This window comes from Physella acuta, unplaced genomic scaffold (assembly GCF_028476545.2).
Source record: "Physella acuta isolate Inbredline_101_S28 unplaced genomic scaffold, ASM2847654v3 ptg000677l, whole genome shotgun sequence".
In the NCBI taxonomy this organism is placed as follows: Eukaryota; Metazoa; Mollusca; class Gastropoda; family Physidae; genus Physella; species Physella acuta.
Genome location: NW_026732196.1, coordinates 984,796 through 1,007,500, shown reverse-complemented (window position 1 = coordinate 1,007,500; position 22,705 = coordinate 984,796). Strand labels below are relative to the sequence as shown.

Below are 22,705 nucleotides of genomic sequence, written 5' to 3'. Positions count from 1 at the left end.
GTTCTGCTTTACAGTAACATGAAATAAACAATTTCATTATTATGTACACATGGATATGTAGGAGTGATGGCACTAAAGCTTGTAAAAGAATATACAGATATTAATTAGCAATGATTAAGTGGTATGTGATGAATGATTTGAATAAATTAATAAACTGGAAAAAAATGAATGCAACTGGATATTTGCACATCACAGTAAAAATAAAATGATTTTTAGAATCCCACCACAGTGATAAAGTTGAATTAACAAAATGACTAAAAATAAGTTGTTCATGCAACAAAAATGGCAGGTATTCCAGAACATGAATGAACAAGCTGATGCTATGTCATGGTCCCCAACAGTAACAGGGGCTGTGTGAACATTCAATGTTTCGGTGGGAATGTATTGCTTACATCTTTGAAATAAACGCCTGTCAATTCTACTTTGGTCTTCTAAGCCAGTCAAATATCTTTTAAAAAAATATTTGTCCTCTTGCAGACTAAGCTTTTAAACAGAGTAAAGGGGGGGGGGGGAGCTCTATCATATGAAACACATTTATTGCTCCCCAAATATTTTATAGTAGAATTAGTTACTCATTAGCATAAAAAATATAACTACCATTTTAAATTCGTTATATAGACTGTAGCTTACATTCTAAAAACTAGCACTAACGGTTGAAAATAACACAGTGATAAGAATACAGCGATGGGAATTTATGATATGTATTATTTCATGCTGGTTGGATGTGGAAATCAATTGAAGAGTTCCAATCTGAAGATAAAAAAAGTTGTTGTACACAGCACTAAGTCTGTGTCAGCAATACAAACCATGGAGATATGAGACAGATTACTAACCAAAGTTTTGTACTGGCCAGTAGTGAACACAAGTCTGGAAAATATTTGACCAGTGAAACTTTTGACTGTACACACATTGATACCCAGTTGTACACTTAAAATTTGATTTCAGAAACTCTTAAAATGTGACATTAATCCTTTGTAAAATAGTATTTCCATTTCATTATATTAATTTTTTTTTCACAAAGCTGTTAATGTACAAAGTTTTTAATGGAGGAAGCATACAATATAAACAATTAGTTACATAAATATACAAGGCAGTAAAGATAATTATTGAACATAGTTAAATAACTATTTACTTGAAATTTTAATAAATTTTATAAATTCAGAATTTTTTAGTTTTACATTTGAAAAATAATTTTACTGACAATAAAGGATAAAAAAAGATTTGACAAAACATACCCTGTATCTTCATGTCATAAACAATATTGCACTTCATGAAGAGCCTAAAGCAAATGTATACATTACAGAAGGGGGAAAGGTCAACAGCAATGTAAACCAGACAACTATTCCACAAGCACACAGCAGCCTTTCACTCAGCTACCAGTCACCAATAGTTTGCATGAAAACCTTTCACTCAGATAACAAGAGACCAGCAATGTCGTCACAGGCAACGGTCCCACAAGTTAATGACAGCCTTTTGCTCAGTTAACCAGAGATTAGTATCACAAATAGGCAGCTGCAGCTTCTGCATATTCTGTTCCCATGATGCCCCTGCATAGTAGCGTAAATTCTTTGACAACGTCTCTTGTTTTACGTTTATTCATCCTGTCTCTGTCCATGGAGAGATGACACAAATTAAAGTTTGGCTGGTCAAATAAACTATTTTTTTCTAATTGTGTTTAAAAATTACAGATAAGTACTTGAAACATTCTATTACAAAAAAAATGGGTAAGTACCGTAACAGGTTCTTAATGAAGTTTTCCTTGTCTTGTCTCGAAGCTCTGGGTGAAGGATAACCCTCATTCTCTAAAATAGTTTTCAGCCACATGGCAAGCTGGCTGACAAAATGTTTGTTCAGAGCCATGATGACGTCTGCTATGTAATCAATTATTCCTCTTTGAGATTCTCCTCCTATAGCCTGGTGAAAGAAACTTTCCTTGGTGAACAATGCCTTTATACAAATAACCAGCATTGCAGGAAGTAATAAATTATTATTTAAAAAAAAAAACAACCCATTAACAGTTTTCATACTTTGTTACATAAATTTCTAAACAAACGTAATCGGTACAAAAAAATAAAAAAAACAAAGTACCATTATAGATCTGATCATGTCAAGAAACATGAACTCTACTTTATCTACCTAATGGATCGCTAGGCCTAAAGAGGAATATTAACTTTTTACTTTTAAAGGTCTGATCAGGAAGGTATGTGACCTCAGCTTACAGTAGCATTGTGTTGAGCATTTTTGCTTTCCCAAGGGTCGAATAAGGTGCCCATAAGAGGTGGGTGAACTCAGGGAACAGAACTTGATACTTTTGTTATCAAATCTTTCACAGGTGAGTAAAACTTTTAAATTTAAAACCATAAAAACGTACTCTCATAATTCTGTCAATTAAAATATGTCCATGTGTTGTGATGACATTCTTGATGACTTCACTTTCTGCACCTCCATTTATAAATTCAATCTGTTTTAATGACAAAAAAGACAAATTAGTCTAATTCTAATGGGGAAAAAAGCATTTCATTTTTTAAAAAAAATAATAAACAATAACAAAAATAAACAATAACAAAAGATGTTTTGTTTAAAACTTACAATAAAGTTGCATGATGCTTTTACTGTTGCATGTTCTGGAAGGGCCATACTTAAAACAGCTGAGGATTGAATAACAAAACATGCATTGTATGGTTTCATAAAAAAAAAATGTATCACTAGTTTATGCGGTTTCATTTTCCCCAATGATTTCAAAGAAATAAAAAGTAGACATGCTCACACACCTGCATGGAATATTGTTGCTAAATCACAGGTGCTGTCTAGTATTATCTTCTTCAGTTTTTTCATTACCTGAACAAACAAGCAATAAAATCACTGTTACATACAACAATCCTCACACTTCAACAAAACTTAAATATAAACTGACGGCCCAATTTAACACAATACAGGGTAGAAAGCTAATGAGCATTAAAACAAATAGAATGTTTGACAAACCTGTGCTAGGAAACACATGAAGCCCTCTATAACATCAGTGAAATTTCTCATACCTGAAATGGCAATAACTTATTGTAGGTCTACATAAGATAAAAGTTAATCATTTTATATAAGTCAGATTCTGAAACTACAGGTCACACAATAAAGTTCTAATATAAATAAAATAACTCACCAGTATTAAACATTTGTAAAGATCTGGAACACACATTTTCTACAATTACTTTAGAAAATGGTATGAAATTTTCTTGGAGACCAAATATCAGCAGCATCTAGAATAAAAAGAATATACAGAAAGATATAACTCCTCTAAAATACTTTTGCATGAAGGCTATTGAAATATTTATATACTATTTATTTAACACACTGATTTGGGTTTTGCCGTTACCACATTTCTAACACAAGTGCTATGCAGAAATAGCTATGTTTTGAAAAAACAGTAAGAAATGTCTATTTTTACAAATGACAGTTGTATTAAAAGGCAATAATAAACTTGCCATCCATACCTGTTTGCATAGATCAATGATTGCAGTACTTGGACATCTCTGGTATAAAGTTATGACTAGTTGGGTGAGTTCACCAGACAGTGGAGCAAAATCATTATCCAGTTTCTGTAGTGCTTTTTTATACAGATCACATACAGCCTAAACCAGGAACATTTAAACAGACAATAAATTCATTATTCATTAACATACATTTAGTATTTTCAATGTTTCCACTATGGCAAAATGCACAAATTGAGGAATACATAAGATAAAGATAGAGCATTATGAAATGGAAATAATCAAAGTTAACTATGATTTATTTCTTCAACTCACCTCAATAATACCAGTATCAAATATCCAGGAGTTTGAAATTTTTTGAATGGACGGACTGATCTTTTCAAGTATCACAAAAATCTAAAAAAGATGTTAAAAAAAGTAAAATATCACTAAATTCTAATCAAGGTGTTCAGAAAACAATGTACTTTAGTTATATGATATGGTGGCCATCTGCACATTGCACCACTCATCTCTACACTGTGACCTGTCCCTTCACATCAATATGCAGCTCTCTCTCTCCACCTTTAATCCCCCACATTACACTTTCACCCACACAGAATTCTTTTTGTGAATAAGTTAAAACTTTATAAAATATTTTTCAGACACTTGAATTAGATAGATAGTACATTGTGATCAAGGCTTGATCTCACACAGCCTAAATAAAAAAAAAATCAAACTGAGGAGTGATTGATCTGTATAACCAGGCAAGGCTTACAGGTTTAGGTTCAGAAGGATCTGTTGCTTGTTGCTGCTGTTTGGTGAGTTGCTGGTGCTGCTGCTCCTCATCTCCTCCATCTAGTTCTGTATCCAATGACCCAAACAACCAGGCAAATATATTCACTGTAGTGTAAACATCTGCTCTGTTTGATGGACAAGGCTGAAAACATAACTTACTATTATTTATTCGTAGATGTACCACAATAACACTTAAAATAGAAAAAAAACAACAATAAGCTGGATAAAAAATGATTGGGAACAATATTCTAATCACAGATTTGTAAATATTATAATGTTTTTGAAAGAAGGATGATAAAAAAATATATTAAATTTTATCATTTAGAGATGCTACAGTTGATACACTAAAATAAGTGATAACATTTTTAAAAAATATTAAAAAAAAAAAACCCAGACAAGACTTAACAAGCTAGATCAAGCCAAGTTTGTTATTAATAATTAAGTAGTGCTTTAAATTAAACAGAACAAAGTTAATAAAACATTTCAAGAAACAGACCTGAAGTTCTGAAAGGGCAACAAGATGTTCTATATGTGGAGTGATCATTTTGTCAAGGTACTGCATGATTTCATTTGATGACATTACTGACAGGATGTGACCCACACTAGACATAAGTCGCAGAAGATCTCTAGACTATAGAATAAATTAGATGCTTAATTTAGAACTTTTTTTTTTTGCAAGCTTGCACATTCAACTTCATTTTATTATTATTGTTGTTAATTATACTTATTTCATTTAAGTTAACAAACATTAGCTTAACCTAGAGTATTATTAAAAAAAAATACCTTTAGTGTATTTGCTTCAAAACAGCTCTAAGAATAAAAACAATATAAATATTATTAGAATAAATTTCCTTTTTTTAAAAAATGGGAAAAAAAAAAAATTTGTTTGGTTTTGTTTTAAAAAATAAAATATAACACTAAAATGAGTTTCTATTGACCAACCTGGCAAGCCATTAAAATCTGATGCGCAAAAGGTTGTATGTTAGAAATATTTTCCCTTGTGATATCCTTAAGTGCTATTGTAGCAGCTGTCCCCACTTCTGGATTGCTGATGCCCTGAAGAACCAGTGGCAATATACAGCTCAGTGTTTCTGGGTGCCATTGCATCCATTCAGCAAAAGAACCTAAGCAAAAACAACTTAGATATTATACCTCATCCGTTTGGGCATGGCTTTGTATACTTGAAGTAATTATCTTTAACATATAAAATAAGGAAAAAAAATTGATAAGGAAATGAATACATGTAAACACTTAAAAACAATTGAGTTGAATGATAAAGTAATTAATGAAGTGACTTACCAATCATATTTAGAGCTGTTGATATTTGTTGTGAATTAGCAAATGGAATTTCCCGAAGTTGACTAAAAAGTTTAGGAATATAAAGCTTTTCATCTGACTGAACATTTTCTGATATGGATGAAAACACAAACAGGATCGCCTCTACATTCTGGGAATTAAAGCATTGTAAGATATTACTGAAAGACAACTACAGTTTACTTAACTAAGGATATATTATCTTTTTAAAAAAAATCTATTACAATTACACACAGTTTTAAAGAAAATCTGTAATTTACCTGCCAGTCCTGAGTGCCTTCTTTATATTTTTCTACTAAGGTAACCAGACAGTTGACAAGTTGAGCAAGCAACTCAACACCCAGAATGCTGTAGGAGTACATCTACAGAACACAGAAACATCTCATATTCAATCACTTAATAATGCAAATTAATTTTCTAAACATTCAATAAATCATACAAAATTGTAATAACACACCTAGTTTATTATTAATATTACAATTATAATTTTAATATTTTGAATTTGAAGAAAAATAAAAAAAACTGAGCATTTCTTAACTTACCAAAGTGTCTCCTATATCTTGTCTATAACATCTGAATTGTTCCTTTTCCTCTACATAGATGAAAAAATATTTCTGATATAAGAGGAAGATATTTATAAAATATATTTATAGAGCTTATCCTACCGAAGAGCCATGGGTGTTTTTTTCAAAGAAGTTGTGCTAATATAACTAGGACTATAGGTGGCTGCATAATACAGTAAATTATAATTTATATAAATAAATATGAAATAATATCAGAAGACCTCTTTGTTTACACACAAGGCAACAATGACAAAATAGTCATTTTTAAAATTCATGGATTATGGTTTTAAAGTAAGATTTATTTCTTTACCAAGGTCCTGTGGTTACCAGCTTTATAAAAGTAGACAATGAGTGTTTGGTTAATAAAGAATTTTTACTTACCCAAACTCCACGATACATAATCAGCATCTGGAGGGTGCCTTGCTTTCACAAGTAGTACATCAATTAAAGAGAAAAATATTGGTTTAAATACTTCCATTAAAGGGGTGTAGTCTTCTTCAGAAATCATGCTTAATTCATCCTGAAATAAAGAAAAAATGAAATTTAAAATATTATTACAACTGATCATTGAAGAATAAACTGATAAACTTAAGATTTATACCTGCAACAAATACCAAAATGTAAAAGTTTGATCACTGCAGCTTTCATCCACTGGGAAATGACCTGGGAGTCCTGAACAAGCCTGAAAAAAAAACATTTTAATTTTTTCAATCACACAATTTCGAATAAAAATTGTTTTACTAAAAGAAAAAAAGAGAGCACAAATTATAATTCATAATGGAGATGTGCAAGTTAATTTACTAGAGACAAGAATTAGCCACCTACCAAAATCATCTGTAGCAGGGATGTTGTGTTCTGTTTCACCTCCTCTGGTCCTAGCACTGATTCCACTATAAGTTTAGTATGGTTTTCCGACAGAGAAACAATCACCCTGCAGATTCCTTCACAAGTTTCCTATACCAAAGTAATGGATTTGATGAAGAAACTTGGATGTGTGTGGAAAATAAAGACTTCACAATAGCTATGTTTGAGAGAAGGCTAAGGTATAAAAAAATGCATTAATGCTAAATACCTTATCTTCATCATGTACTGCATTTGAAAGTAATTCATGAAGAGCTAGTACTTCTGATAAAATCCTCTGAATTGTCACTGGATATCTGTAAAACATAATGATTAATTAATTTAGCAACATTCCAAAATATTCTATAAAAAAAAAAATTGAACAAATAAACGTAACTATGGACAGAAAATTTTGAATAAATAATACAAACTTGTAAGATTCTGGATGTGCGAATACACTAATCAATGTATCACAGGCAATATCAAATAAATGGGGATTGCGCATTGAACGGAAAACCTGGAAAAAAGAAACAAGTTATATACAATATTAGATCAGAGCAGGTATAAGGAGAAAAGCCTAAATTTAAACAATATCTTGTATTTTTACCTGATGAATAATGGGCTCAGCTCTGTCAATAGCAAGACCAAAGTCAACCCAGCGTGAAAATGCCTTTAGAGCACATTGATAAACTTCTAATGGGCTTTCATCTGTGAGCAGTGCTTGAAGTAATGGAATCACTAAAACAAAATGACATCAATAATAAAGATTTAGGAGCAAATCTAGATGTGAAGTATGTAGTAATTTAATACAACATAATCAAAATTTTAAAATTGTGTGTGGTCTTCTGTGAAAAAAGAATATATTAAATTATTTTTAAAAATGAAGGCCTTAATGATACTGCAAACATCAATTTAATTTTTGTGTAAATGGAATAATTAAAAAACTTTTATTTTATTTATAAAATACATGCTTTAAATTCAATTTTTACAAACTTTCTAAAAGAGGTAAAAAAAAAAAATGCCAAGAAGACCCGTGCAAATGTGTTTTATATATCAAGAAGTCTCAAGAACCCATTATTTCTAGTAACTATTGTGCTTCAACAACTAAAATAAAAGTACGACATCAAAAAATAATTCTTGAGTCTACTAGTGTACAAAAGGCTAAACCAGCTTAGTGAAACATGACTCCTGAAAGGGGATGTAGAATAGTACTGTTAACAAAAAAAAAAATCTTTTTGTAGCAATAGGCAGTTTAGTAGTAACACTTTCCCAGAGTTAGTTCTACAACGCTATGTCACACACTACAAAGTGAATTGTCTTTGTCTAAACTGACCTACTAAATAAGGTACAAGAGAAACAAATACAAAAAAGTTGACAACTATACCACAAGAAATCCATTTTTTTCCAACTATCTGAAATACACCCAATGTGAAACTTTCAAATAGTCGTTGTTTGTAGAAATGTTAAGTTTGTTTTATAATATGAACTACACTGCTGTCGCACATAACATTTGCACTAATTTTAATTTATAAATAGCCCATTTCATATAGTCTGTCAATTTTTCTAAAAAAAAAAAGGGGGAAATAAGAATACTGTAAACGGAACTAATGGTTTAACATGTAACACAATATATAAGCCATATTGGGTCTGGTTTTAATTGCAATGTAGATTTTAGTATTGATTTACCAAACTGTTTTAACCAAGGCTATTGTGTCACGTAAAAGCCCAAAAAGTCAAATCTGGACAGTTGTAAAATAATTATTTTTTTTACACAGGGTCAGCAGTGAGACATCAGATTAAAAATTACCATGATCGAGCCCCTTGGTTAGTTCTTGCCTCAAAATTATCCTCCTTTGTTGAGAAAGATTGGTGCTGAAAAACTAAAAGGAGAAAAAAGGGGATGGGGAGAAAGCAATACAATAAAAAAACTATAGCTCACAATTATGAACACTTGACTATTCTTGTTTTTGGTAAAAAAAATAATACAATTCAGTCAAGAATAAGCTGCAGAAAGAACGCAGCATAGAGTTTTAAAATTAAAATTCTCAACAGAAACAAAAAAAAAGTGTTCATCAATGCAGCTAATTTTTCAAGCTTACATTCTAGTTATTAGCCTATTCTAAATATTGAATGACAGTGAAATCTAGAATAGCTAAATATCTATAAATTAATAGCGCAAATGTCCCATGTCCACATTACTAATAGTAGTATTAAAGTCAAACCAACTTAGTTAAGTGTGTTACACTTTTTGCAGTATAAAAAAACTATGCTCAAGTTAAAGGGGTAAATACAAATACAGGCATATATGTACATTTATAAATATGTATATCACAAACATTGTACACTAGCAGTTTGAACCAAGATAAAGTGCTGAGTCTGTTAAAAATGCTCCTTAAAATAGTAGCAACTGGTTGTTAAAATAAAACCAAGCCCTTATGTGAAAAATGACAAACTAAAATAAAATCTGTTATATGAATATGATGTTGAAAACAAAAAGATTAGATACATATTAAATAAATGCAGCACACTAAAGAAACAAAATGTATCCCTATCTAAAAAAGGTGGACAGAGATAATGAGCATGCAGAATAATACCACTGCTGACACATCAAAGCTCTAACATGTGCCACCTCCTCTATACTCCAGGGAAAAACAACACATGTTGCAGAAATTTTTTACTACTAAAATAAAACCCAACTCCACTGTAACTCTTTAGAATCTATTTCCATTTAAAAAAATATTTTTCAAGTATATATCAAATAGCATGCCACCAGTTTTAAAAATAAAAGTGAACAGTTTGTTAATAGAAATTATTAAGAAAACAATATGTGATGCCCGTATTTGAGGCAAGTAAAACTTGAGCTTACCTCCTCAGGGAGAACAGTGAGTACTTCAAGTAAAATCTGACACCTGGTTACAGTCTGAAAATAAGTTTTTATCTGTTACTCTCTCTAGATGCAACAAGAAGTAATGAATGAATACTAGCATTATACTGTAAAATCCATTTTTAAAAACCTTAATAATACAAAGAACATTCAGGCTAATAACTGAGGACAAAATAATTTCATTAAACTTGTCCTTGAAGATATAACAGTGATGATGGGTAAATTGATAATTTAAATAAGACTAGAACACCTAGTTATCTGTTAGATTGAATGTTAAGGAAATATTTAATTAAGATATCATTGAAATCATTTGAATCGAATGCTGTCAGTTACTTGTAAATAAAAACTCAAACCCCTGTAAATAATAGAAATAAACTAGCATATACAAACATGAATTTTTAAAATGAGATGCCTTTTTATTTTAGTCAATTTTTGCAAGAAATAAAGTGAAATGATAAAAAATAAATTAGACTCAACAATACTAGAGCTACTTTAAAATCCATAGCTTAAGAGAAAAAAACAATTAAAATTATTTTGCAAATAACAATATTCTAAAAAAATGTTCTAAAAAGATAACACCAGAGATGTAATTGACTAAAATATGGAAATGGCAGAAACAGGCTGCTTAGTCATAGTTATGACAACTAGTCAATGGTACTTTTAATTTTTTTCCCGGTGTGGAAATTACAAATTTCAATGAAACAAAAGTTTAAAAACTTTTTTTTTTTAGAGAATTACACATAAAAAACTTACTGGTAAGGAAGCTAAGCCCTCTTGTTGGAATGTGGAGATAAGATTTTGTATAGCATCAGACCATTGCTCTGGCAGGAGTTGAAGAACTAATGCTGATAGCTGCCAGAGAAAAACATTCAATGAACTACTGAATAAATTCAGACCCTTAAAGTAAGAAGTTACAAAATGTTTCAACTAATTAACAAGATTTTTAACTAAATATTTGTAAGCAAACTAAGGTAAAACTTTAAAACTTACCCCAACACATAATCTAGTTAGAATTATTTTAGGTCCTAAAGCAAACTGTACTATAGTCTCAAGTAATTTGGACTTTAAAGATTCATACTGTTCTGATGGTACTTCATGCCTGCAAAGACACATTAAACAATTGTTATCCTCCTTCAAAAGTATGAACAAAAAAATGTGGACTAACATCACTTCCATTCTTGTCTCAATACTAGTAATTGTATGTATGCATAACAAAATATACATGATCATTAACTGTATTATTATTATTGTGATTATAGTATTATTGTGTTTGACTACTGGCACCATCTACATTACTATACAGATTAATGACATGAGATGACAATATATTTATAAAAAGGTTTAAAGAAAACTGCAATTCCCCAAAAGGACTAAGAAATTATTTTTTTAAAAATGTCTTACCAAAATCTAACAATTTTTACATGCAGGCAGCTTGCACCATAATACTGTACTTCTATGCCCTGAAAATTAAAAGTAAACAATGAGGACAAAAAGAAAGAATGCTGAAGTATGTGTTTGCAAATGACTTTTCAGAACACACCTCTAAATGTTTCTTTTTTTTATCTTTTTTAATCTATAGATTTTGTTCTATTCTATTCAATAAATGAGCAAAATAAACAAAAAAAAAGCTCTTTTAAAAATGTAGGATTTATTAAAAGTAAGACAATTTTTGCTTTCAATTAATGAAAAAAATAATATATGAGGTTTAAATAAATATTCATTTCTATGTAAGCAAATGTAATACAAATAGAAATAATCTAGCAAATAATCACAGGAAGTATTTTTTCATTCCATTGACTTAATGTAAAAGGAGTTAAAATAGTGCTTTTAAATAGAATTAATACAATTTCTGACCTTGTTAGGTGCCATTAGCTCCCAACAGAAGGACCATGCTGACTGAGATATCTGGGCACCAGTTAACCAGTAGTGGACTTCACTTTGAAGACTGGGATTCAAATAAAACTGTTTCACCGCCTAAAAATATAAAAATATTTTTGAAATTCCAATATCAAATTAATCATTCAAAGAATAAGTTTAAACACTAATAAGAAATTGGGTAAAGAGTAAAAATATGTGATGATAGTATTAAATGTCCTAGAGCAGGAGAGGAAGAAAACACTAACCTGTTCTACATTAGCAGCAGAATAATCTGGTATAGCTGTACCTACATTGCAATCATGCAATGAGTAATGCATTGTTGCAAACTGTGGAAAAGCTCCTTTCTTTAGTTTGCTAGTCTTCTGTAAGACAACTTAAATCTTGAGCCTACGGATAGCAATAAAAAAACAATGTGAATATTAAACAAGAAGTTGGCAACTGTTAATGACTAAATGTTTTATTAAAATAGTACATTTTAAAATTATTTTAATGCATGGTTATTCTCAATATGACCAAACATGTTGCAACATTTTTTTAAAAGTAGCCAGATACAATTACTAAACAGTTGGTTAATTCCTGTGAAATTAGTATTAGAAAACAAGCCAAGTAGATTTTTTCCACACGTATTAACTATGTAAAGCATAAAAGTAGTAACAAATTACAAATATTAGGCCTAATATACAGGCATAGACTTCAGGAGAGAAATTTTAAAATTACGCTGAGTAGTATCTAAATTCTAGATATTACTGGGGAAGATAAAAATTAGGCCTATCAATTCAACTGAAACTACATTGAATAAGTAGTAGTTAGACTTTGAAGTAGAAGCAGAGGCGTAGCGAGGGGGGGCGAGGGGTGCGGACCGCATCGGGTGACACCATTTAGGGGGGGTGACACCAAGGCAAAAAATAGCAAAATATATAGAGAAAAACTTGAGGGGGGGGGTGCAAATCAAAAGTTTGAGAGGGGGGTGTGCAAATCGAAAATTTGTCCCCGGGAAGGGTCGCTACGCCTTGGGGGGGGGGGTGACGTGACACCATTAAGTGCCGCACCGGGTGACACCCAACCTCGCTACGCCACTGAGTAGAAGTTGCACTCTCTCTCCAGTCTCTCTATCTCTATTTCAAATTTCTAGTATAATAATTTATATCTAGAATTTTGATTATTAACAATTAACAAATTTAAAAAATTAAACAATCACTCAGAAAAAATACAAAGGTTCAGTATACTGAGTATACTTAAGTATTTAAAACCCGGCTACACACTGACTACTACTAGATTCTAGATCTACATACAGTACTACTACACACACAAGTCACCGAGAACTCTAGGCTCTAGTGACCACACTCACACACAGTGATCAGTGACAGGCTGTTTAACACAGGTCAACCACCTAGAGAAGAGATTGTGGTAGATTGTCCTAGATTCTAGATCATTAAGAAGTTTGAAATTAGAATAGAAGCATGACCCAGATTTAGAAATCTAGCACTAAATCAAAAACCTGTAAGATTAGCTGATTATCTGATTCTACTCCAGAGTCAGAACTCACTGACTGAAGTTCAGTGAAGTTGTGAGTTACCCCTTCTTGTCAGATTTAGAACAAACAACGTATTCAGATTTTTGCACAAAAGCACATAGAGATCTATATTCTAGTAGTTTGATAAGTTTACCGTCTTAAATAAATACAACTTGGACTAGATATAGATCTATACGAGATCTAACAAGAACTCAAGGTCCAACACATTATCATTAACAAGTCACTTTGACGCCATCTTGAAAATTCCGAAATCTTATGCGGAATAAGAGTCGAGAAAAACTAAAGAGTGCGACATCACTTTTCATTTTTTATTGATCTTAAAAGTAACCGTTCATTTTAATATTTTAAAGGCAATTATAATCTAGTAAAATTTTTAAAAAGTAAGGTTAAGAGAATATTTTAGAGGCGATTTTTATGTGTGTATGTTTCTAATCTAGGCTACACTGTAATGTTTTAGATTTTAGACAGATCATGTTTTCCAAATTCACATGGGCTTAGATCTAGATCTATAAGATTTTAAAGACAAAGTTATCTCCCGTGTATTTATGTATCAAATCTTGAGTGGTCGAAAATGATATCAGTTCAGATAGGCAAATTTAGCCTTCTTAACAATATTCTGTGGCCTCATGTCTAGTTTATCGGTTTTATTTAGATATTTAGATATTATGAAATAATGAGCACTATGAAAATATTTTACTGTTGTTTTTTTTGCAACATTTTTGAATAAAAGTTAGACTAGACAGGGTAGACCGGGATCGATCGATTCGCTTCGACAGACAATAAAATGTTGTTATTTACTTATACTAGGCCTACATAATAGCTAGGCTAAATAGTTGATAGTATGTTTAGTGTGGCACGCTTGAAAAACTCGATAAGTGTTAGTAAAATATTTTAAATTTCAGGAGGGGGGGGTGTAACTAGGGGAGGGCGCCAATCCGGGGGAAGGGGGCGGCTGCCAAAGGGGGTAGAAACATTGCAATTTTATTTCTGCATTATAGTCAAAGTTATGGATATAGACCGCCTATTGGCTATTAGGACTTCTTCAACTTTTTTTTTTAAAACACCAAGTGTGTAATATCCAAATAAAACATTGTTACTGGATAGCAGAGTTTCTTCAAGGCATCTCTTCGGGGGGGGGGGGGGCGAAGCCCCCCCCCCCCCCCCCCCCCCCCCCCCGAAATTTTTTTTACCGCCCCCCCCCCCGAACGAAATGAAATTTATATAATTTATATAGAAAATATATACTTTTAACAGTGTCCGCGCCCCCCCCCCTCCGAAGAAAGTCTACCGCCCCCCCCCCCCCCCCCCGAAAATTTCAAGTGCCCCCCCGGAGAAAAAAGCCTGGAAGAAACACTGCTGGATAGTGACTGGTAACAAGAGCTCCCCACCTTTAAGAATGGTGGTGGCGCTTTTTCGATGACAACACCGGAGGACATAGCTACTACTAAAAAATATAGAAATATAGGCCTAAATCCATTTCACTCACAAGATCCACCAATTACTGTTCATTTTTACACTAGGAGCAGACAATTGTATATGTTATAAAATTACAAATAGGCCTCTGCAAGAATGTTTTACCTATCAATAGGCAACATTATTTCCTCGTTTTGTGTGTGTGTGTGTTGGAGGGGGTGTTAGCCTTTCATTGCCACTCTCAAGATCCGTCTCTGCATTTATTGAATTCAGCTGAAAGCCGCCTACTTTCAGAATGTGTACGCCCCATACCGTGAAAAGATAAGATAGCCATTTTAAGTCATCGAGCTCCATTGAACATGTATGGGCGGGTGGTCGTGGGACAGACAACTCTAGACAACGACACAACTGATTGAGTGGCTGAACGCTTCCGCCAAACCTATAGGCCGCCATTGAGCTCTTCAGTAGATATTGGTGTTTCTGTTTTATCGTGTTGAAATTGTTAATAACACGAGCTGAATAATCGTCAAAAACTTTGATGAATTATTTACATTTCACATAAACCAGAGTTTATATAATGTCGACCGGGGCTTGCTAACAAACTCCTCATTTGCAATAGTAAATCAACATAGTCATATTACCACTATATTTAGCGATATGCACGTGACTATTTTACGAACACCATTCAAAGCCTCCACCCCTCCCCCCAATACACTATGGCTGAAATTGAATTGCTTACAGTTACAGTGTACTGCCTCGTCACTACGTCTATCAACCAGAGAAAATGCGAATGCCTTATTGCGCAGCCGTGCGAATCCCCCAGTTTATGTTATGCCTATATGAACATATCAATTAAGCTGTCGTCAGGTGATCGAAGATTACGTCTGCAGGTCAACAGGCCTTTTGAAAGATAAGAAAACGGGTGCCTGTGTTTAAGAAGCAAATGAAAAAAAAAACTTTGATCCTGGTTTCATACAGTAAATATTCAATACATGCATTGTGTTGTTCATAATGAAACGGCAATTACAGTTGTATAAAGGCAGGACTTTACCCACGTAATCCCCCCCCCCCCCCCCCCTTCTCCCACCCGGTACCTCCGCCCCCAGATGAATAGCCCATGTCATTTTCCTCCACTTTGTGTTGCCTCGCCTTATCATCTTTGTTAGATTTCCGTGAGCCAAAACAAAGCGACAAGTTACCTACTTTACTAATGGACTTATAGCCTACAAACTGGCCGTATCAACAAATCATGGGGAGAATGTTATCCGGGACCTACGTTTGTGTTATAGGGCCTATTGTATACAGGGCTCCTGTTACGTTTACAAGTTATGCTTGACAACATTAGGGACCTTTATTTAGAGATGTATCTCCAGATCCCAGTGGTGTTGCAGAAGTTCAACATCCAGTCCATATCTCACTTAAAATATAATTCAAACATGCTCTTAACATCATAACTTCAGCTACCGTTTAATATTGCTGTTGTTTCACTATACTATTCTAGTACATGTTTTACATGAAGGCTAATGTGGAAAAATATTATTTTAGTTATCTAAAAGGTTGATGGAAAACACACAACAATATCGCCGTAAATCAACTTTTACAATCTACTTTTACGGCTTACATTTCCTACACATCTTGTCTAAATACCACATGATTTGTTAATTTAATTTACATGTAAGAAGAAAGTAAAACGAATAATTTTAAATTTTATCACAGCCTTTTAAAAATGAATTCACCATAAAGGACTGAGTTATCCAAGTACAGGTGACCCAATAAATAGCGGGGGCATCTATAACTGACGTCACACCTTTTTTTTTTACTTTTAACCCCCCCCCCCCCCCTCCTCCACCTCTAAAAATCACACCTAGTCACACAAAGCCAGACCCCACCCTAAAAACGTCACACCTCAAACTTTCAGTTTTTTTTAAAAAATATCGATTTCTTTCTAACACATTTACTGTGCTGGGTCATCATAGGGTATATAACACATTAATCCATTTCCATTACAATTTACAAAAAAAAAAACAGTTTACTAAAACGCGAAATAACGGCTAAAATTCAGTTTTTAACATTACTTTTTTAACATCCGAAAGTGTGACGTCACACTATAGAAACCTATCTCCCCATCATCACCCATTTTGACGTCATTTGTGGACGATCCTAACGCAACATAAACTTTTAAAGGTCAATGTAAATGTCATTCGCTCGTCCAACTGTTACGTCTTACACCAAACTTAGACTACCACCAGCTTCAATACGAATGTTGTAAGGACAGAAACACAGCGCGCGGCAACAAACTGCTACAATCTAGTTGCTTGTTAGCGAAGGTCTTATGAGGTTTTCTTTTATCGGCCGCGTTATCAGCCCAACAAGGGAAACACGTCAACAGACTTTTGGGGCTGCCAAATGATTCGCGTCACAATTGACGCGAGTTATAGAACTTGGTTTATTTTTATACGCGCTTTTTTTCCTTTCGCGTAGGATAGGTTAGATTAGATTTTTACATACATTAGTAGAATTTAAAACTAATTACTAGATCTATCGTTTGCATTGTTTGATTGTGTTTGGGGCTCATGTGAAGCACAGCGTGTATCCGGGTTGGGAAAAAAAATTGTGATTTGTAGTGGGTCCTTGAATACGTCAAAAAAAAAAAAAAATCAATACTAACGGTTATTGATTTTTTGATAACTACCTTCTGTTTTGTTATTTACCTTCGGTACAGTAGTAAAAAAGGTCACATTTCATTATTTGAAGAGAAAAGTCGAGCGCACTTTCAATAAGCTTCATGTGTAGGTAGAATGGTGTGTGTGTGTGCTACCCGGAGTACCAAGTAATTGGATTTGGATTTAGGCTGTAGGTTTAAAGTGTACCCCGTGACTAGGGGGGTGTTGGGGAGTTGGTGCCTTACTTACACAGAGTGCTGAACCAACACACGGAGACTAGGAAATGTTTCTTTGTGAAGGAACACGTCTATGACGGTAAGAGTATGTCTTTATGTGTTGTTACAATTTCGCAACTTGTTTTTTTTTTGTTTACTTAGCGTACTTAGTAACTACTATGTAACAACAACAAAAAATAGCGCGTTGTTTCAATGTGAATGGTGAAAAAAAAGGAAAATTTTCATTCATCAGCAGACGATCAAAATCATGTTTATAAAAATTCGAATAAAACTATTTAAAACCACAACAACACGTTCTTAAAATAGTCGAGTCTAAAGGTAAATATGATTACACGCATTATAAAACAACTGTAAATAATTTATTATAATGAATGTGCCGTTGATAAACAGAACGGGTTTATTTTGTATATGTCATTTATAATAGTTTTTTGTTCTTATTTCACACTAGACTAAATTTCAGTACCATTATATTTGATAGCAGGCTTATACCCTGCCTTGAACTTTGTAAACCGATATGTTACCTCTATGAAAGCTTACAGTTAGCATATAAACCATATAATTAGCATTTGTTTGACAGCGTACCAGTAGACTATATTGTCAGCAGTGACTGTTTCTATTTCTATTGTTAAAAATTCTTTGTCATTCCAAAATCGTTTGCCCAAAGTTTGCTTTAAACTTGAGGCCGTTCTTCATATTGGTGTCCGATATAGCCTGTTTGATCAAATGTTCGTTTGCCTGTTACACTGTCGCTTACCACTGGTCTGTAGCGAACACTATTAAAACATGGCTACCAGAGGCGTATCCAGGTTTTCGTTGTAGGGGGAGCGAAAAATAGCAAAACAGGCGCCGAATTTTTAACACGTTCTATATACGTGTATTATATATATATATATATATATATATATATATATATATATATATATATATATATATATATATATATATATATATATATATATATATATATAAAATTACTAGCTGTATGTCATTACTTCGCTATGATGTAAAATAAATTGAAAGTAGCACTCTGAAGAAATAAGAAAAAACACAATGTAAGCCGACAAAACAAATATTGTATCAACCTAAACACAAATATATATATATATATATATATATATATATATATATATATATATATATATATATATATATATATATATACACTACAACCAAAAACAATGAACGTAACACAATCTGTTTTGTAATTCTTGTAAAAAAAAGTTTCTTACATAATAATTCCTGGGAAATTATTTAAGACAAGTGAAATAGGGGAAATAATCACTCTCTTAATATAAATATGTATATATCTACACATTTAATTATAAATGTCAAAACAAATAAATAATTACTTTAGAATATAATGAAATTGTTTAACACTATTCGTGATTATAAAATGTTTTTGTCTATAATCAGAACTTAATATATCGTCATCATAAATGCTAAAGTATTACAGCATAATGAAAGTTTTTAAAATCAGAGTTGATATAAAAACCACGCTTTTAGACGTAATTGGAATACATACGAAATAACAGCCTACATTTAACTAACTATCGGTCTTTCAGTTCAGATTATATATTTTAATTAACTGCTACTTCTTTGTGTTATTTAAAGATCATTTTTTTAACATTGTGATAGGTATGGGTTAGATCACTGTATTGATCTCACACCTTTTTACTGGTAATTGCAAAAATAATATTCACAGTTTTATGTTTAAAAAGCTAATTTTCTGGCGGCATGGTACTTTGGTACATCATTACGCTTTTTTCTACATGTACTAAACAGATCAGGTGGTGAGGTATGTGTAGGGGGGGGGGACCAACTCAGAGTGAACATAGCGTCAGTTTTTAGATGACTGTTCTCAACATACATATATATTACACAAATATATATTACACACATATATATATTACTGAAATGGATTTAAATAAGTAGCAGTGGTATTATGACACTATTTTTTTTACAGAGGGGTCCATGGGGAGGGGGGTTGTAACTGTTTCATATAATTTGTAATCGTAATCACTATCGCCCAAACTGTAAGAATACTACTACTTCATCGTGATGACGTTGTTGACCTTGTCAAAGTGTCCCCACCACTACGAGTTTGCTCATAAGTAAATTTAAATAGAGGTGCCACATTAGTTGTATTTGTGTCTGTATTGTAGTTTTTTTTAAATTAATCACACGTTTCAAACTGTATATATAAAGTAATTATGTGTGAAGTTTTATGTATAACATTTTCTAATTCGATTATTCGTAAGCTAATACATTATACAGTTGCCTTAAACTTAACACCCCTCTTGCCAAGTGGTACTACCGTGGTACTACCGTAGAGAATTTTTAAACATTGCAATGCATCGTAATGGTTATTTTTAGAATGTCAAACTGATGCAGCTGTTAATACGTGTTGTAAACGTGTTGTAAACGTAGACACCAATAGATTAGTACAATAATGCTTAATTAATTGCTGCATGAAAAGAAATCTTGTGATTTACATAGAAAAAATCCATACAAAAATATTTTTTAACAAATATCATTGTTTAAAACTTTGAGTTTAAAAAGTTTCCAAAAAGGCGCCACTTTGCTGAAAATGGCCAGAGGGGGAGCGGCCGCTCCCCCTGCTCCCCCCTGCGTACGCTACTGATGGCTACCTATTACTTTACCAAGATCAGCAGACGTCCGCATTTTTTAAGACGATGACTTGTCAAGGCGGCGACAAGGCAAATGATAGCAAAATTAAAGCCAGTAATGTTTGGAGAACAATCTTTATTAATTTAAAACTAAAGTTAGCTTAACCGAAGACAATAAAATATGTTAACATTTAGAATTTTTAGTCTATTTTGTGTAAGTAAGATCTTATATGAAACTTTTTTTTTTTGAAATTTCAGACTTCACTAGACTTCAGGCTCTGATGATGCGTGTTGTGCTTTCCTAAGTTATGTACACACCAATCGGCACCGACGTTAGCTACGCTGCTGTGTTTTGCTCGGTTTTTAAATCGCGAGAAACAAATAAAACTATTCTGAAAATGGGAAACTTTTTCTGGATGTTCCCGAAATATAAGTGCAAGTAGAAAAACTTCTGAACTGTGGTCGCACATTTTTCAGTGTTAGTTAGTAGCTAAAATCAAGTTTTTTATAAAATCAATCAGCCTAGATCTAGTGGAAGTGAGTAAAGCTGAGATATGTATCCTTAAATTTGGAGAAAACACCCAGACGTTACTTCCTGTTTGTGTTTATTTACCTTTTTTATGGGAGACGCGGCGACAGACGAAGATGGTGAAAATTATAACATTAAAACAAACTCAGAAGTCAACGCCCGTTCGGGTGAAAGCTCAGCAGATGAGATAACTGTCAAGATCAAGTCAAAAAAGCGCGTCCAGTTCCCCCCAGATGGATTTCTGGTACGGGTAAGAGAAATTCCTCCCAGGACTCATCACTACTCTTCAGAGTCGGATGACTCACCAGAGGAATCCAGCTCGGAGTCCGAAGACGCCGAGTCTGATACGGAGTCCGATTCATCAACTGAGGTCGACGACTCGACCGAGAGCGACTCGTCATCGCCCATTCCGCCAGCAGACGCCACCCAACAGACTTTCATCGCTGTAAAAACTGCCCCCAAACCAGCCCCGATCAACCCGGGCACTAAAACAACTAGTCCAAACTCAGCGCCAGTTGTGCCAACCGTTTCACGACCTCAGCAGCAGAAGCTCAGAAGTACATTCACTGTCAATAAAGATTCTCCCACGCCGTTGTTTGTGAAATCAGACAAATTAAATAACTTAAAAACCAGAACAACTTTTCTCGGTAATAATCGCAAAAAACCCGAAATAAATCTCCCGCCAAGTGTATTTAAAACCCCAAAACCTGTAAGGACTTCCACGACAACAAACATTCTTCACCAAAGAAGAGCAAAAAGCGCCCCTATCGGCAAGAGTCAGCCAATCAAAAGACATTACCAGTCTTCTGTTACTACGTCACTTTCAGTCATGCCGTCCACGATACAAGACGAGATCAATTCAGCCACCGAAAGCATCCAGCAAACGTTTCAATCAATCAGTATAGGACAGCTGTACACAATAGACGGCTTCATCTTCCCATCCCACCAAGCCTCAGAGCTACATCTTCCCAAAGTCATCCACGCCACTGGGTCAGTGGTTAACACTAGCCCGTACACATCGTCATCTGATTCAACATCAGCACTTCGCCAACTGCACAATAAGACATTTTTCTCGGGAAATTCCGGAGAGCCGAACTCAAATCATCTCGCTCTGCAACAAGCGCGTCAGCTAAACACCAAAAGGCGCCACTACGCCTGGCAGATGGCGAATGGAAGTGCGGAGCAGACGCTTTATAAAACACCCAATATCGCACAGATGTGGGACAGTACGTCACACACGTCTGCGGCTCCCAGTGATTTAAATAAAAATAATTTATTTTAAAGCTGAAAATTTGTCCTGTTACAACTGCATTAATGAAGTTACCTTATCGTCAACGTATCTCCACCAAAAAAAAAAAAAAAAAAAAAAAGAAAACAACAACAACAACAAAAAACACCAAAACAACAACAAGAAAAGTTTAAAAGTTTCATTATCCTTCCTTAAAATAATTATAATGCTAAAACAAATTGACGTTTTTCGGTTTTTCTATTGAAAAAAAAAAAACCACCTTAAAAATACCCCCCCACCCCCCATCCTCTCCCAGAAATCAATAATCCTCTTCAGCGACCAGCGCTTTAACCATTACGTCTATTAGGCCTATATCTATATCTAAAGGGAAAAATGTTTTCTTTTTATTGCATTTGAAGCTTGTTATTAAAAATGTGTGGTGTAATTTTAATATATAAACGTGCTTTTTACTTGCAACAGCCGTAAAAATTTCTAGTTATAAAACTGTGTAAGCAGGAAGTGTTAACTTAATCACCCAACCATTCCATTAGCGAAATTAAAATAAAATTTGAATGACAGTGTCATATGAAATGGCTCCATTATATTATATTACACAGTATAACTATATACCACTGATATCCATTTGCACGATTCATATACTTGGGTTTCCTTTGATATTGTGATGTTGAACGGTCTGAAAGATTTGAACACCAAGGACCTAATTTAAAATGTAGATTTAG

The 22,705-nt window shown here is 33.4% G+C and overlaps 1 protein-coding gene across 1 annotated transcript; it reads right to left on the bottom strand.

Moving 5' to 3' along the window:
- Nucleotides 1-510: 510 nt before the first annotated feature.
- On the bottom strand, nucleotides 511-13,518 carry LOC131949176 (importin-13). Its single transcript, XM_059310963.1, has 30 exons — nucleotides 13,403-13,518; nucleotides 11,981-12,122; nucleotides 11,712-11,831; nucleotides 11,259-11,317; nucleotides 10,848-10,956; nucleotides 10,611-10,709; nucleotides 9,840-9,893; nucleotides 8,781-8,853; nucleotides 7,581-7,711; nucleotides 7,405-7,490; nucleotides 7,206-7,290; nucleotides 6,959-7,087; nucleotides 6,735-6,815; nucleotides 6,515-6,653; nucleotides 6,113-6,162; nucleotides 5,831-5,932; nucleotides 5,556-5,703; nucleotides 5,199-5,380; nucleotides 5,040-5,066; nucleotides 4,753-4,887; nucleotides 4,237-4,398; nucleotides 3,798-3,878; nucleotides 3,486-3,623; nucleotides 3,155-3,251; nucleotides 2,983-3,035; nucleotides 2,772-2,838; nucleotides 2,590-2,648; nucleotides 2,372-2,461; nucleotides 1,733-1,914; nucleotides 511-1,607 (listed from the first exon to the last, which is right to left on the bottom strand). Exons 2-30 carry the CDS (start codon nucleotides 12,050-12,052, stop codon nucleotides 1,499-1,501), a joined length of 2,919 nt encoding a protein of 972 aa, XP_059166946.1. The 5' UTR covers nucleotides 12,053-12,122; nucleotides 13,403-13,518; the 3' UTR covers nucleotides 511-1,498.
- Nucleotides 13,519-22,705: the final 9,187 nt, after the last annotated feature.

Excerpts from the sequence above, each read along its gene's own strand:
- LOC131949176 (XM_059310963.1), bottom strand. The coding sequence starts at position 12,052 with ATGCATTACTCATTGCATGATTGCAATGTAGGTACAGCTATACCAGAT. Across the intron at positions 6,654-6,734 it reads CATTTTGGTATTTGTTGCAG|GATGAATTAAGCATGATTTC; the intron begins GTATAAATCTTA and ends TCTTTATTTCAG. Across the intron at positions 2,649-2,771 it reads AGCAACAATATTCCATGCAG|CTGTTTTAAGTATGGCCCTT; the intron begins GTGTGTGAGCAT and ends TTCAATCCTCAG.